At 40.7% G+C, this 16,175-nt stretch overlaps 1 protein-coding gene across 1 annotated transcript in view; it reads right to left on the bottom strand.

The window, feature by feature from the left end:
- Blm (BLM RecQ like helicase) overlaps positions 1 to 16,175 on the bottom strand; it is an 84,372-nt gene that overhangs the window by 27,124 nt on the left and 41,073 nt on the right. The window contains exons 11-14 of the mRNA XM_055623623.1: positions 14,593 to 14,691; positions 14,251 to 14,399; positions 1,974 to 2,080; positions 885 to 1,045 (exon numbers count right to left, since the gene is read on the bottom strand). Coding sequence (XP_055479598.1) covers positions 885 to 1,045; positions 1,974 to 2,080; positions 14,251 to 14,399; positions 14,593 to 14,691 — 516 coding nt within the window. The remainder of the gene's footprint in view (positions 1 to 884; positions 1,046 to 1,973; positions 2,081 to 14,250; positions 14,400 to 14,592; positions 14,692 to 16,175) is intronic.

Raw genomic sequence — 16,175 nt, forward strand, 5'->3', positions numbered from 1 at the left:
TCTATCTATCTATCTATCTATCTATCTATCTATCTATCTATCTATCTATTTTTTGAGATGGGCCCTCATGTAGGCTAGGCTAGCCTCAAACTCAGCATGTAGTTGAAGATGACCTGGGAGTATCAGAAGATGCTCCTGCCTCCACCTCCTGGGCATGGAGGTTTTAGCTCCAGTGCTCAGGACTGAAACCAGGGAGCTCTGCATGAGCTGTATCTCAAACCCCACTTCTCATTAAATTCTCCACCTTATCATTTATTGTTTTTACATGCCTTCTGATTCTGAAGACTGTCCTGTGTTTGGTATATGTATCTTATGAAAAAATTTAGAATACATATGACTATTTTATCAATGTCTACTATCCTGCTCAAGTTTTCCTTGGATGCAATTATTATTCTTAGGATGAATCTATTTCCTATTACTAAAAATAACATTTTGGCCCTTGCCTCAATTTTCATCTCTTTTACTCATAACATTCTCAAGTTATTCACTATATCACAGATTCAGTGTCAGTCTGATTTTGATGTTTCTTACGCTTAAGATAAAAACAAGCTCAGAGAGCTGCCAAGCTTGAAGACGAGTTCCATCCCTGGAACCCACATGGTAGGAGGAGAAAACAGTTTTCTGCAAGTTGTCCTCTGACTGTCACACAACATGGAGCATGGTATGCACATGCCACGCCCCCACATACACACCCCCACATAAATAACTTATAAACAAAACTTATAACATACAGCAAAGTCAGGTAAGAGGTGGAGGAAGGAAGGTTGCTCTGGTCTCAATTACACAGCAAGACTCTCCTTCAAAAATAAAACAAAAACTGTATTATCTACATGCAAAACTGCTGATACAACCGTGAAAGTTTTGCTGACTTGTGCAAGCATTACCTGACAGCCGTCCTGGTTGATCCACTTCTGCTGCACCTCATCTCTGGCAGAATCACTGAGGCCTGCGTGGTAAGCCAGAGCAGCAAGACCATCTCTCTGCAAGGTGCCAGCCATTGTGTCACATTCCCGCCTGGAGAGGCAGTAAATTATTCCCGAGTCATCTGCCAAGAAGCCCAAACAGTAGTGAGGAACCAGGGCTCTTCACTTAAATAATACATTTGCATGTGTTCTTAGAAATACACGGCCCTGTAAATAGAGCTTTGCAGTACTCATATGATACAGGCTGATCACGCAGAACAGTTCAAGGAAGGAATTTGTGAACACAGAAAATAAGGCTGGACTTGTAACCCTGTTCCTGTGAGGGCAACCTGGACTAATCCTGGTCAGTCTCACAACAACTCAACAGTGGGGAGCTACCTTGATACGAATTATGTAGAAACATATGGCAAAAATTATCAAAAGCCTGGTAAATACCCTATGACTCAGTTTCCTTCCAGGAAACTAACCTAAGAAATAAAATGGTACAAGGACTTATGCCAAAAGGTTTGGTATAAAAGAAGCTCAGTAGAAAACATATGGGGATAATTAAGATAAAGAACTACAAAGTAAATATACTCTAACTATTAAAAGTACTTCTAAGTTTAAAAAGGCCATGGGAAAATGATCAAAATGTTGAAAATGGGTTACATAAAAAAACTGTTAATGTCAGAAACTCATTTTAGTTAACGTAACTCTCATGCAAACACACTGGAGAGAAGACACTAAAACAAAAGTATATTTTATTCATACACTGATAGATGCCAGAGAGACAGTGAAACCAAGAATTATAATGCAGGTGTGTGGGAAGTACATTTAATATATTTTCTGTTAGGGTTTATTGTTATCTAACCAAATGAGATTTCAAAATAATTATAAAACCCTCCACAAATAGTAAGTTGGTGCTATCACAATGCAAAAAGAAATGTAAATATGCCATTTCACATATTCCATTGTAGCACAGTATATATATATATATATATATGAATATGACTTTTTTTAATCAATTACTGAATTACTATTAGATATGATTAATTACAGAACTATACTCACATGGGTGATGTTTTCTGATCCATTCTAGGCAGTCAAATGCCACTTTTTTGGGCTTCTTTGGTAATACATAGTATTTCAGATTGTGTCTGTTAAAGCTCATGCTAAACCTAAAAGAAGATCCAAACATAACATTTCATTATTGTGAGAAAATACAGTTGCACCCACTATCATCAACTGAATGTTTTTCACCCAAAATTCTTCCCCTCAATGCCATATCATTAGAGGGTGGAACCTCTGTGAGGTAACTTGCTGGGGAGAGTAGAGTTACCAAGGAGACTAGGGTCCTTACGAAAACAGAGGGGCTGGAGAAATAGGTCAGCTGTTAAGTTAGAAGTCACTGCTCTATCAGAAGACTGGAATTTGGATTCCAACACCCACATTAGACATTTCAGAAACATCTGTAACTCCAGCTCCAAGAGATTAAACATCTACTTCTGGCCTCCATGGGTACCCACAAATTCACAAGGATGTGTGCATACACAGACATAATAAAATGAATCTTAAAGGAAAAAACAAAGCTGCCCAAATAAGAGACTTCCCTGACCTTTTCCTCCCTAGTACATATGGCTCAAACGGGAATACCCCAAGTACAAAACAGGCAGACGGACCCCCCAGACAGAGGATGAGTTGGAATTTAATCTTTTCTCAGAATCCAGAACCACAAGTAATAGATTTCTATTGTCTGAGTCACCCAGTCTATGATACTGTTACAGTAGCTCAAATGAAGGCAGCATCTTCAAACATTAAATACTGATTTTTTTTCACCATGCAAACCTCATTAACAAGCTGTCTTATATTGACCGTTATCCCTGGCACGTGACATAATAAAACACTGAGATGCACATTAGGTTAAGAATTAAAGTTTACAAAATGGTGATAAAGAATGATATCTACAGACTAGACAATGGGAGTTTTGGACTGTAGATTAAAAAAAAAACAAAAACAAGAAAAACAAAAAAAGAAAGGCGAATCAAGAGCAGAGTCTCAAAGGGGACGTGACTGGAAGCAGAGGTGGGGTCTAGGCAGGTGGCCCAGTGAATTAAGTGCCTGCTGTACAAGCATCAGGCCCGAGTTTGGATCCCGAGCATCCATGCAAAAAGCTCTGCACAGCGGCATGCTCCGGTAATCTTGCCACTGGCAGGTGAAGACAGGATTCCAGGCACTCGTCTGGCCAGCCAGGTGATTAGAACTTAGTCTAGCCTAACTGCTAAGTTCCACATTCTTGAAGACACCCTGTCTCAAGTATGGTGGACAGAGAAAGATATCAGATGCTGACCTCCAGCTATACGCATGCGCGCGCGCGTACACACACGTACACACACACACACACACACACACACACACACTTTTTTTTTAAAAAGCAGAGATGGCTAAAAGATTTAAATGATGAAGAAAAATGATACAATAAATCAACGATGAATGGGGCAGTATGCATATAACATATGCATGAAATAAATAAACAGAACGTGGACCATTTAGCTTTTGCTCTGGGCTGCAAGGGACCGCGATGACTCCGACATGCGTGCTCCTCCTCCTCTGGGTGACCGCTCTTGGTGCCCACTTACCCCTTCATGTCTCCTTATTTCATTCTTTGTGTCACCTTCTGTCCTGCATTTCTACACTCTTCTGGGAATTCTCCCGCTCTGTCTCGGGATATCATGAAAAGATCCTCCCGCCCTGTGTTCTCTCACCTTTACCTCTTTCCCTCCCAAGACAGGTTTCTCAGAAGACCCAGTTCTGACCTCAACCAGTTACCCACACATCCCATTTTAATGCTCATCACTTTTCTTTCTCTGCCACTACCATCCGACAAAATATCTGCTGTTATGTTTTCTTTCCTATAGCTTAAAAATGATTTATGTATGAATTATGGGGGGGGGGTGCTCCATGGCATGTGTGTAGAGGTCAGAGTAGGTTCTCTCCTTCCACCATGTGTGTAAACTCAGGCTGTTAGTCTTGGTGGCAAGCACCTATGGCCTCCCTATTGCTTTTAAAACTAACGGAAAGTAGAGGGGTTACTAGCCCAGGGGCTCTCTACTGGTCCAGGAGTCACCTCTAACCAGTCTTTGAGAAGAATACTGTGCAACAAGTTCATGCAGCCCACAGACATTATCTGTGCTTGAATCAACATAGCAGACACTTATTAATCTCAGGTAGGAAGGCTGCTTGCATACAAGAGTTGGGAACAAAGATAGGGAAGAACCACCATGAGCTTGCTGCCTTAGATTCCAAATCTGAGCCAGATGGGCTTAGGCACCAAGCAGCAGCGATCGGAGCATGCATGTGCACTGGCAGTCTTCAGGACTTCTCTCTCTCTCATTCCTACACCAGCTATTGGCTGGTCTTCTAACTGCTCTGTCTGCTCTCACAACTTTTCACGTTGGTGGGGCTTCGCCCTGCATCTGACTTCCGCAGTTCTTTCTCTTCTTCCTTTGCCTACTCCTTAAATAAGAAGCACTTTTAAATGTCTGGAGTCCCTTCTCCTCCTTCTCAACTGTCTCTCAGTGTAGGTTGTTTTTGAGAATCCTGAACACATTCATGTGTTTAGACAGTGATCTATAGCTGGAGCATGTATGCCATAGGGCTTCCCCAAGACCTTCTGAGGGCACACGAGTTCAGATGTTTTCAGGGCAGCAGTTCTCAGCCTGTCAGTTGCAACCTTTGGGGTCTAACCACTCTTTTACAGGGGTTGCCTAAGACCATTAGAAAACAAAGACATTTACATTACAATCCATAACAGTAGCAACATTACAATTATGAAGTAGCAATAAAAATAATGTTATGGTTGGGTATCACAACATGAGGAACTGTATTAAAGCATTAGGAAGGTTGAAAATCACTGTGCTAATGGGAATCCAAAGCCTCAGTTTTCATGTCTACTTTTCTTAAAACAGACGTGAGAATGGCCCTGCACTCAAGACCTCTTGCTGGTTCCATCTTTCCCATTTTCCCCTTCATAAGCCTCTTTCTTCTTTCTAAATACAAACAATGAAATCTCATCGTCCTCTCATTCAGAATCTTACCAACACACACTGTTCCGGTACATCAAACAAAACAAAGTAAACCATGGCATGGAGTGTAGGTCAACTTTTTTTAGTCAAAGCATCAGAAACTCTTGGCAGGGCTGCCTGTGTTCATCTGTTTTGCTTATTTTTGTTAAGAGTAGAGAGTGTCATTGAAACCAAGGAGTGCTGATTTCAGACGTGCTGTCAGCAATGTAGTGGGTGATGAGTCCCTTCAAAAGGGCTAACCCCAGAAACTGCCACAGGATGCAGTCTTGTGCTCCCACTGTTTAACAGTCATATGCCACCAGGCAAGAAGATGTGAATTTTAGAGTTAGACAGGGCTAAGCAGCGTCCAGAAAGCTGCCTAGCAGAATAAATGAAGCAATTTCCAGATCTATGTGAGCTGACATGGGCTTCCTACTGACAGAAATGCAAGAGGAACTGGCTAGGAATGAATGGCTTTATGCCTACCCATTCCCAATTTTAAACTACACTTTAATTTCAAAACAGTGTTTCACTCATTTAAAACAACAAAAGGTTTAGATCAAAACAAACACTGGAATGCACATGGAGGAGTCAGGGCCCTCACAGACGGGTGTTGGGAATGTAAAACAGGGCAGCCCCTTTAGAAGACAACCCGATAGCTCTCTAAACAGTGAAGCAGAGGCTAGAGGAATGGCTTGGAGGTTGAGAGCATGTAAGCTCGGAGCACAGGTCCTGAGTTTGGTACCTAGCACCCACACCAGGCAGCTTACAACTGCCTGCAACTCCAGTTGCAGGGATCCAAGACCCTCTTCTCAGTTCACAAGCACCCAAATGCAGGTGCCTCACATACATACAAACTGGCACACACATATACGCCATAAATAAGAAGAAATAAACCTTTAAAAGGTGAAACAGAGCTATCATGACCTGATAATCCAACTGCTGGCAATACACCAAAGAAAAATGAAAACGTACCCACTTGCATACATCTATAAGAGCATTATTCATAACAACTAACAAAATGGAAATGATCTTAATATTAGGTGAGTAGCTAAGGAAGGGACTAAAAGTACACAAAGGAATATTTTTTCCAGCATCAAATCTTGAAAAAATAGTCAAGGGGACAGTGAGATGGCTTACTGGGTAAAAGCATTTGCTGCCAAGTCTAATCACCCAGGATCTACATGTGGAAGAAAAGAACCAACTCTAGTGAACATCCTCTGACTTCCACATGCTTGCCCTAGTATAGACAGACAGATAGACAGACAGACACACATACGTGGTGTGAATTACATCCTAGATGATTTTTGCAAACATGCTTAGTGAAAGAACAGAGAGAGGAAAAACGGGGCAAGTTCTGATAAAACTCAACTACATATTGGAAAATAATAGAAGTGTATTGTAGACTTAGGCTGTAACGACAGGTACATAATTCTATGAAAATGTAAAAACCACACACAACTGCATCTTATGAATAGCTGAGCTTTATGGTGCATGAATTATCCCAACAAGTACTTAAAAAAAGAAAAACCCAAACTAGATTTCATTGTATCTTGACTAAAGGTAAAAGAAATGCTGCCTTTAAAATGGTAAAGTTGGAAGGCATGTTGATATATGCTTTTAATTCCAAGTACTTGGGAGGCAGAAACAGGAGGATCAGGAGTTCAAGGCTAGCCTTAGTTATATAGCAAATTTGAGGATACCCTACCCTAGGTTACAAGCCTCAAACAAAAACAAGCCAGGTGTGATGGTATTTAGGAGCCAAGAACTTAGGAGAAAAAGGCAGGTAGATCTACGTTCAAGGCTGGCCTGGTCTATATAGTGGGTTCCAGGACAGCTGGGGCTACATAGCAAGAACCTGTCTGAAGTATTTGTTTTTAGGAAGGTAAACAAAATACACTGACAGAATATTTCAAATACATTAGATACAGGAGAGAGTAGAGGTTCTTCTTGGAAAAGTGAAAAGAATAATATCTCACATTTCTTAGATAAAACCTAGTAAAGTTTTTAACAGTATATGGTCCAGAAAAACAAAACAACAACAACAAAAAAAAAAACAACTAAATAGTAATGTTGCTTGTTAGTCAAATACTTTCCAATTTTCTTACCTCCCACAAAATTTAGAGTACCTAACTGAGATGTCAGTTGACAGATCATTAAAAATAATTTTTGGTGACAGATCATGATGTAATTTTGGCATATGCTTCAGAAGGAATTCAAATAATTGAGTGTTACTGCTGTAATAAAATGCTTTTCATTCCCACCTACATGTTTATGTCAGCAGCATTTCTCAGGGCTTACACCCATGAAAGTAAAACATATGAATTAAATCAATTCATCTGTCGATATATTAACTGTAAAACAAAAATTATCATATTGTGTTTTCTTTTTGTTGCTATTTTGTTTTGTTTTTTGGACGGAGCTTCTCTATGCAGCCCTGCCTGTCCTGAGACTTGCTCTGTAGACCAGGCTGGCCTTAAACTGAGAAGTCTACCTGCCTCTGCCTCCTGAGTGCTGGGACTAAGACGTGCACCACCACCACCAGCAAAACAAAAATTCTGAACTCACTAACAAATATAATCTCAAATAAAAAAAAGCTTATGCCTAGATTATTTTTGAAACATATTTAAGACGGACATGATGTATCCCTGAAGTTTCAGTTACTTAAGAAACTGAGGTGGGAAGATAGCGTGACCCACGCATTTGAGACTGATCCTGGCCATATAGCAAGACTCCATTTAGGTACACTAAACGAGAAATGGATTTTAAAGAAAGTAACATAGATATGTATATAACTACTCCAATAATGATGACTAATTTTTAACATTTACTTATTTCTGTGTGTGTTGTATATGTGCATGCATGCATGAATGTAGCATGCCACTGTGCATGTGTAGGGGTCAGAGGACAACTTTTTGGGAGCCAGTTTTCTCCTTCAACATGTGGGTTCTGGGGATCAAACTCAGGTCATTAGGCTTGGTAGCAGGTGCCTTTACCCACTGAGTAGTTAGTAATAATTTTAATAATTCAATCTGATCAAAGTTTTTGTACAGGAGGTTTAAAAACCAAGTCTTATTTGTTTACACAATTTACTTGTATGTAAATGTGATGGAATAAGCAAAAACATTTCCTCCATAAAATATATAAAATTCATAGCTGCATATGGTGCTGCACACCTTTAATCCCAGCACTCAAAAGGCAGAGGCAGGTGGATCTTCAGAAGTTTGAAGCCAGCCTGTTCTACATAGTGAGATCTAGACAGCCAGAGCTACAAAACACAACACAACACAACACAAAACAACCTGACTCAAAATAAACAAATATTTTCTTTCTGTATATAAATTCTGTAAGAAAACATTTTTCTTTCTCCTCCATTTTTATTTTTTCAGTGAAAGGGAACTTACCCAGGGTTTAAATATATTTTAGGCTAATACTATGCTACTGAAATATTTACAGCCTAAGTGATAAACATTAAAAAATAAAAAAATATTTTTATTTTTGTTTATGTGCATGTGGTACACATCAAGGCCAGAAGGTAGCATGAGATCTCCTGAAGCTAGTTACAGGCAGGTATGAGCTGCCCAAAGTGGGCACTGGGAATTGAACTTAGGTTTTCTACAAAAGCAGCAAGTGCTTTTCACCACCAAGCCGTCTCTCCACGTCCAGATATCACCTTTACAACGCATTTGTGAGTTCCACCTAATGAACATAAAATGTATTTATATTCTGCTACATAAACATTAAGGACATGGGTAAGAAACAGTTTTAGGGCTGGAGAGGTTGAGCACTGGCTGCTCAGCCGAGGTCCTGAGTTCAATTCCCAGCAACCAAATGGCTCATAACCATCTATAATAACATTTGGTGCCCTCTTCTGTCCTGTAGGCATACATGCAGGCAGAACCCTGTATACGTAATAAACAAATCTGGAAAAAAAAAAAAAAAAAGTTTAATGTTGCTGATTAGGGGGGCTGGAGAGATGGCTCAGCACTACAAGGGGTCTTGTAGAGGACCCCTTCTGTTACCAGCACTCATATGGTGGCTCACAACCATCTGTAACTCCAGTCCCTGTGGATCTGATGCCCTATTCTGATTTCTACAGGTACCAGGCATGTACATGGCTGCTGGGGGTTGGCCAAAATCTTGGGGCTAAATACAAGCCCCTAGAGTACATTATCACGTTTACCAAATAATGCTTTGTAAACTTTGCTTCCTTATTACCACTGGCTGGCTAAAACAAACAAACAAACAAACAAACAAACAAAAAACAAAACAACAACAACAACAAAAAAAATGTTGAGGCCTGGAGCTGGGGTGGGTGGAGCTTCAGTTCGTGGGCTTGGTGTCTGAGGTAGGGACCACGAGGTTGGATGTGAGAAGCTGGAGGAGAAGGAAAAGGATGGAGAAAGAGGACGTGGCCTGATGAAATAGATCCAGCCCAGACAGGGCAACTTATTGACAGGTAACTTGGGCAATGCAGCTGAGAAGTGGCCAGACCAGCTGAGAAAATTAGTTTAAATTGTACCCACTCAGTTGTGGTGCCAAAGTTGTTTAAATAAATCCATAGGCCTCTGTCTCGAATAGTTGGGGGCTGGCCAGGTCACAGAACAGTCCTTTAGAGTTTCATAAATACTCGACAACATATGGCACACACGCGTATATATACACAGGCAAAGCATTCACAGACATAAAACAAATTTAAAAAATTTAATGTTGCTGTTTACAAAGGACCACCCATGTGTTTGGACACGGGAGTGTTAAATCTAAAGCCACTGGGCATGAAAGGAAAGCACAGTACCCACTGACTGGAAAATCCACATCTCACCTTGCCTGAGAGAAATGCTGGACTGACAGACATACCAACACACTGCTTAAATTACCTTCCTGGGCAGAAGATGGAGCTCAGTTGGCATAAGGCTTGCTTAAGATGCACAAAGCCCTGGGCTGGGTCTCCACAACCACATAAATGGGACATAATGGCACACGCCTGTCAACTCAGAACTGCGGAAGTGAAGGCAGAATCACAAGCTCAAGGTCATCTTCTGTTACAGGAGGCTAGTCTGACACGCACGAGACCCCAGCTCAAAAACTTACAAGAAGAAGATGAAAATAAATAAAATATGTTTGAGACCAACCTGTTCATATGGTAAGACACTGCCTCAAAATAAATAACTAAAAATTAAGATGCCTCTACAGTCAAAGGTGTTTGTCACTAAGCCTGACAACCTGAGTTCAATCCCAGGGACCTACATGTTACAAGGAAAGAACCACTTTCTGCAAGTTTTCCTCTGACTTCTACACACAGTGCATGCATGCCCAAGAACACACACACAGTAATTTTTTTCAATAAATGAAGCAAAAAAAAAAAAAATTAAAAATCTTTCAACTATATGTATGAGGTATAGATGAAACAAATAAATCTCATGTTTAATTAGCCTTAAGTCCCATCCCTGAAATACCTCATTATGTATATGCAAATATACCCCAATCTAGAAAAACTTCACATTTAAAACACTTCTGATCCCAAGCACTGGGGATAATGAACCTGTATGTGAAATGTTCAGAATAGCAAAAATCTGTGAAGGCAGAAAGTCAATGAATGGTTGCCTGGGGCAGAGGGGAAAGAGATTAGCTGTTAATGAGAACAAAGCTCGTAAGGGAGACAGAATGCACTAGAGTAGATGGCGGTGATGACTGTGTAAGCCCATGAGAACACCAAACACTGCACTGACGCCTGCACTTTAACTAGGCGAGTTTTAGGGCCTCAAAGGCAGATCTCAGTACAGCCTCTGAGACTTTTCAGCAAGCTCCTCCTCCTAAAAGAGCTGCATCCTTTAAAAACCCTCTGACCTCTGTTAGCTGCTACACTGTATTATAATGCTGAATTCCTGGTCATCCTAGTCTGTAATTATCTTTAGTTGTGACTTCTGTTTTGCATTTTAGAGTACTATTTAAAGGTTTCTGCAACCAGATTGCTGGGACTGAAGTCCTTACTCCTACATCTGCTAGGGTTATGAACTCTGCAAGTTACTTAATTTCTATGCGACTGTCTCTTATCTTTTTGAAAATAAATTTAAATTATAATTATTTTATTTATTATGTATGTGTGCAAAAGCACATGTATCATGTGCTATGGTGGGCATGGAGAGGTGAGAGGACAGCTTGAGGGAGCTGGTTCCCTCTACCATGTCTCTTGGGTATTCAACTCAGACTGTCAGGGCTGATGGCAAGTGCTTCACCCACTGAACCATCTTGTCAGTCTTTTAAATTTTAGTTTTAAGATAGGGTTTCTGTGTATAGCCTTGGCTGTCCTGGACTTGCTTTGCAGACCAGGCAGCCTCAAACTCATAGTGATCCACCTGCTTCTGCTTCCCTGAGTGCTGGGATTACAGGTGTGCACCTTTGCAATTGGCTTAAATTTATTTTCATACCTTATGCGCATGGGTGTTTTACCTACATGTATGTCTGTACTCCATATGCATGTATTCCCTCTGAAGTCAGGACAGGGTTAGATCCCTTGGAACTAGAGTTATGGATGGTTGTTAACTACCATGTGGGTGCTGGGAATCAACCCAGATCTTCTGGAAGAGCAGCCAGTGTTCTTAACCACTGCGCTCCTCTCCACCCCCCACACTACAACATCATCTCATGTATTATAGGCTGGCTTCTAGCTTGCTAGGTATTGAGAATAACCTGGAACTTCTGATCCTCCTGCCTTTGCTCCCCATCCCAAGTACTGGGATGTTGGTGTGCTGGCACATGCCTTATCCCAACACCCAGGAAGCAGACAGAAGCAGCAGCAGAAGCAGAAGCAGGTGGATTTCTGAGTCTACATAGTTAGTTCCAGGGTAGCCAGTGCTACATAGTAAGATCCTGTCTTTAAAACACAAATAAAACAAACCAAGTGCTGGAATCTTAGCTATTTGCTATCATGTGTGCTACGATTCAACTTTGTCACTTGGTTGTGACTCAGTTTCTTTGAACTACAGAATGAGGAAATGGATTAAATGTTTAAGACTTTCCTGAGGGTGAACATATAAAATGGCATCTAAAATGCTAGGACCAGCAGCACACCATGGGGGAGGTGTGTGTAAGCTAGTGCTGAAGCTGTACAATAGTTACATCTGTATGTTTCTCTTTGCTCTCTTCTAGTTATTCTGCTAGGGACCTAAGAGAATAGCATGAAAGCTTTTGTTATTAGCCATTCTCGTACTTCCCAAAGCAGAATTTATTTTTGCGAGTTCAAGAGGCAGAATATTATCACAGGACTGTAGAGGGGCATGGGGCCCTGCTGTAAACCCAGGGGCGCCTGACTCCACTAACACCACGACATAGCAGCAGTTGGCAAATTTATTTAAATAAGGGACCTACTGGAGAAAAAGATCAGAAAAGAATGTAGCAGAAAGTGCTTCTTAAAATGTACTTCTACTATGGGAGTTCTAACTCTCTACAGCAGAAATAGCAAATATATTAAGGAATCAATAGATTTACATTTTATCCACATTTACCAAACCCTTCCATATAGTTTCACTTATTCATTCTTACTGATTATCAGATATGTAAAAGGTGGAATGTGCTGGATTCCAGATAGGTATAATTTTCCTTTCTCAGACACATCCACAGTTCCAGGAAAAGAGATTCAAAGTGACTGTCTCTAGATAAATATATGCATTGTTCACTCAAAGGTAAAACACAAATCCCATTTTTCAGAAAGTCATTCAAATGTAAGGGAATTTACACGATTTCTTTTAACTGTGGGCTTTTGCCAATTAACATAACTGACAACAGATAGCTCAGTGGCACAGCATTTGCTTACCACTTGTAATCCAAAAACTGGAAAGGCAGACAGAGGTGGATCCCCAGGCCTTTCTGGCAAGCCAGTCTAGCCAACTCAGTGAACGCCATCTCGATCAATGAAATCTGCCTCCAGAAAGCAAGATGGATGTCGACAAAGGAGCAACCGCTGCAGGCTGACCTCTGGCCTCTAGACACATGCATGTACACACACAAGCACCCACAGGAACACACACATGCGTGCAGAAAATATTCACAATCCAGTATGGTGGTGCACACCTGTAATCAAGGCATTTGGGAAGATGCGGCAGGAAGACTGCCGAGAGTTCAATGATAGCCCAATCTACACTGTAAGTTCCAAGCTGCTGGGGTTTCATAGCAAGACTCTGCACCCCATCTCAATAAAGACCTGAGGGGGACGGGTAGAAATAAAACACTTTACAGGAAGCATAGCATCTGTACAAAGAAATGTTTAGCATTCAGCCTTTACTAGAACCTCAACTACAATGTTAATCTTCAATATAGTGTTAAGAGTACATGTCTAATATGGAAGCAAAATATATTCTCTTACCTGAAATTCATATCCCTCACTGCAAGTGACACTAAAACATTCCAGTCTACATTTTGTGGCTATACATAAGAAAATTCTGAGAACTCTAAAATTCTCCCACTCAAGTATGGTCATTAGTGGTATATAAAAGTCTGACCACCAGGGATCTGATGATGTCTTCTGGCTTCTGAAGGTACCAGGGACACATATGGTGCCCAGATATACATGGAAACACTCACACACATAAATAATTTCAAAAAAATAAAAATCTACCTCAATATTCTGTTCAGTCATCACTTCTTCAGGCAGTCTGCCTCAGCCTCAAAACAAACTTAACGCAAACATGTTAAGGACGTGCTGAGCAAATTAACTCATCAAAGAATGCTCAGGCAGAGGTACACCAATGCAGAATGACCTAAATATACACAAGGGGAGTATTTTTTGTGGCTTTTGTTACCAATTAGTTATGGATTTGGAGATAGCAAGAACCATGCTGCTGAGATGAAGTCCAAGTGAAAGTGCCATCCTGAGAGGGTCCAGAGTGTTCTCAAGTCCTGCATATAACTGACTTAGAGAAAAAGGAAGACAAAGCAGGGCCATCTGTTCATCCCGTGCAGTGCCCTGTGGGAGGGCAGAAGCCAAGGAAGATGGAAAAGGTGATCTGGTGAGAGGATTACACCAGGGCCTTCCAGGACCAAATTTGACCTATCCCACTTCTAAAGCATAGGGTGGGATAAATTTTGTTTCTCTCATTCTACCGAAAAGATACCAGGGACTGAACTCAGGCAGTTGGGCTTGACCACAGGTGCCCTTATGTACAGTGCCATCTCAGCTGCCATAGAGTTTTTTACTTTTGTTAAGAAAACAAAACAACAGATTTTGTTCCCAATTTTTACTGCTAATGTACAGAAGCAGAGAATTAAAAACATGACCTTCAAGAACTTACACCTGAGGTCTGAGAATCTTCAGCTGAGTGAGGATGTCCTTTTGTACCCTGGGATTTGCTGTGGCAGTAAGAGCCATCACTGGAACAGAAGGGAACTTCTGGCGAAGCATATTCATCCTTTTGTAATCTTGACGGAAATCATGACCCCACTAATTGGAAAACAATACTGTGTTAGGTTATTTGTATCTCTGTCTATGAAAGCCAGCAGTGGTCAGTATACGGGAGACACTTTACCCTCCAGTGAGGCAGCAGAACACTGGTGCAGTGTGGGCTGTTCTTCAGTGATGCGGTTCTGAGTACTACTCATAGTATAAATGAACTCATGTTCCAAGAGAAACTTACCTGGCTCACACAATGCGCTTCATCAATTACAAAACGTGCCAAGAGCTTCCGCTCATACAGATTCTCCAGAGTAGAAATCAGCCTGTTACTTGCACAGACCTAGATCGGAGATACATGACAGATCTAAACACACCACTTGAATGACTACCATCACTACCGTTACTCCCTGTTAGAACTAGCCCATACACAGTGATTCTTTTCTGTCTATGAAGAGAACTGAAGTAAAACAGCAAATGAGACATTCAGTATGTTCATCTATATTCAACAACAGTTTTACCTATCAGGTTAGTAGCTCTACAACTTTTTTCTGCCTCAACATATCTGAGGATTACCACATTTACTTTGCTAACAAGACTTGATTTTTATATCTATTTATTAATTTGGTGTGCATGTGTGTGTCCATGCAATGGTGCACATGTAGGTCAGATTTAAGGTGATTGGTGAGTTCTCTGAGGCCTTGTGAGTCCTCAGGATCAAACTCAGGTCACGAGGTTGTATGGCAAGCACTGTTACCCACTGAGCCACCTGCCAGCCTGCTAACAGGATCTGAGATGTGTGTTTGGTGTGTGCACACTATTTGGGGAAAAACTGTATGCATTACACACATAGACAGTTATATTTATGTACTCTGTAACTTTGTCCAGAAGCAATGACATCCTAGGAATAAGCATGTCTTTCTTGACAGATACATATGAAAAGGACACAGAAGTCAGGTTGATGAAGCTTCTTCACTGGACAAATCTAGGCAATTAGAACATCAAAATACATAATGAAAACTGATTATAACTTAATAAATAAGAATCCATAAGTTCTCATTGATAAATTGCAGCAAAAGGCAAAACTTTCATTACGTCAGGATGGACTATATTAGTAATCAAAACTTGGCATTCACTATAGTAATAACTGATAGAGAAAAAAAAAAAATCAATGGCCACTAAAACTTGTGGGGAGGCTCTGATGTCTAGGGTATTTCTAGTCTCAGGTTCTCCTACAAGAGGGAATCTACTAATTACAAAGATAAAGGGGAGGAGAAGTTAAGCACAAGGAAGCCACCACAAAGGTGGCCTGGAAATACTATTTTAATCGAGTGGTTGGTTAAGGAGCAGCACAGGTAATAATAGGGTGAGTCAATGCCAAGTGTCTTCTGACACCCTGCTTAGAAACCTGCTACCACATCTGTGGCCCCTGCAAGAGTGAGTAAGATGAATTTAGTCAGCAGGTAATGAGACAAAAATTCAGCTTGAAGCACAGTCCTCCCAACTGGTACTTATGTTTTAAAAATGTCAAAATTATGAAACTGTTTAACTAAAAGAAGATTAAACTGGGATTTTCTTTTCTTTTTTGTGTTTTGTTTGTTTGTTTGTTTTTATTTTCTTAAGATAGAGTTTCTCTGTGTAGTCTTGGCTGTCTTGGATTCCCTTTGTAGAGCAGGCTGGCCTTGAACTCACAGAGTTCACAGAACTCATAGGTCTGCCTCTGCCTCCCCAAGTGCTGGGATTACAGGTGTGCGCCACCACACCAAGCCTAAATTGGGATTTTCTTTCTTTCTTTCTTTCTTTCTTTCTTTCTTTCTTTCTTTCTTT

This window comes from Psammomys obesus, unplaced genomic scaffold (assembly GCF_907164565.1).
Source record: "Psammomys obesus unplaced genomic scaffold, mPsaObe1.curated_primary_1811, whole genome shotgun sequence".
Classification (NCBI taxonomy): Eukaryota; Metazoa; Chordata; class Mammalia; order Rodentia; family Muridae; genus Psammomys; species Psammomys obesus.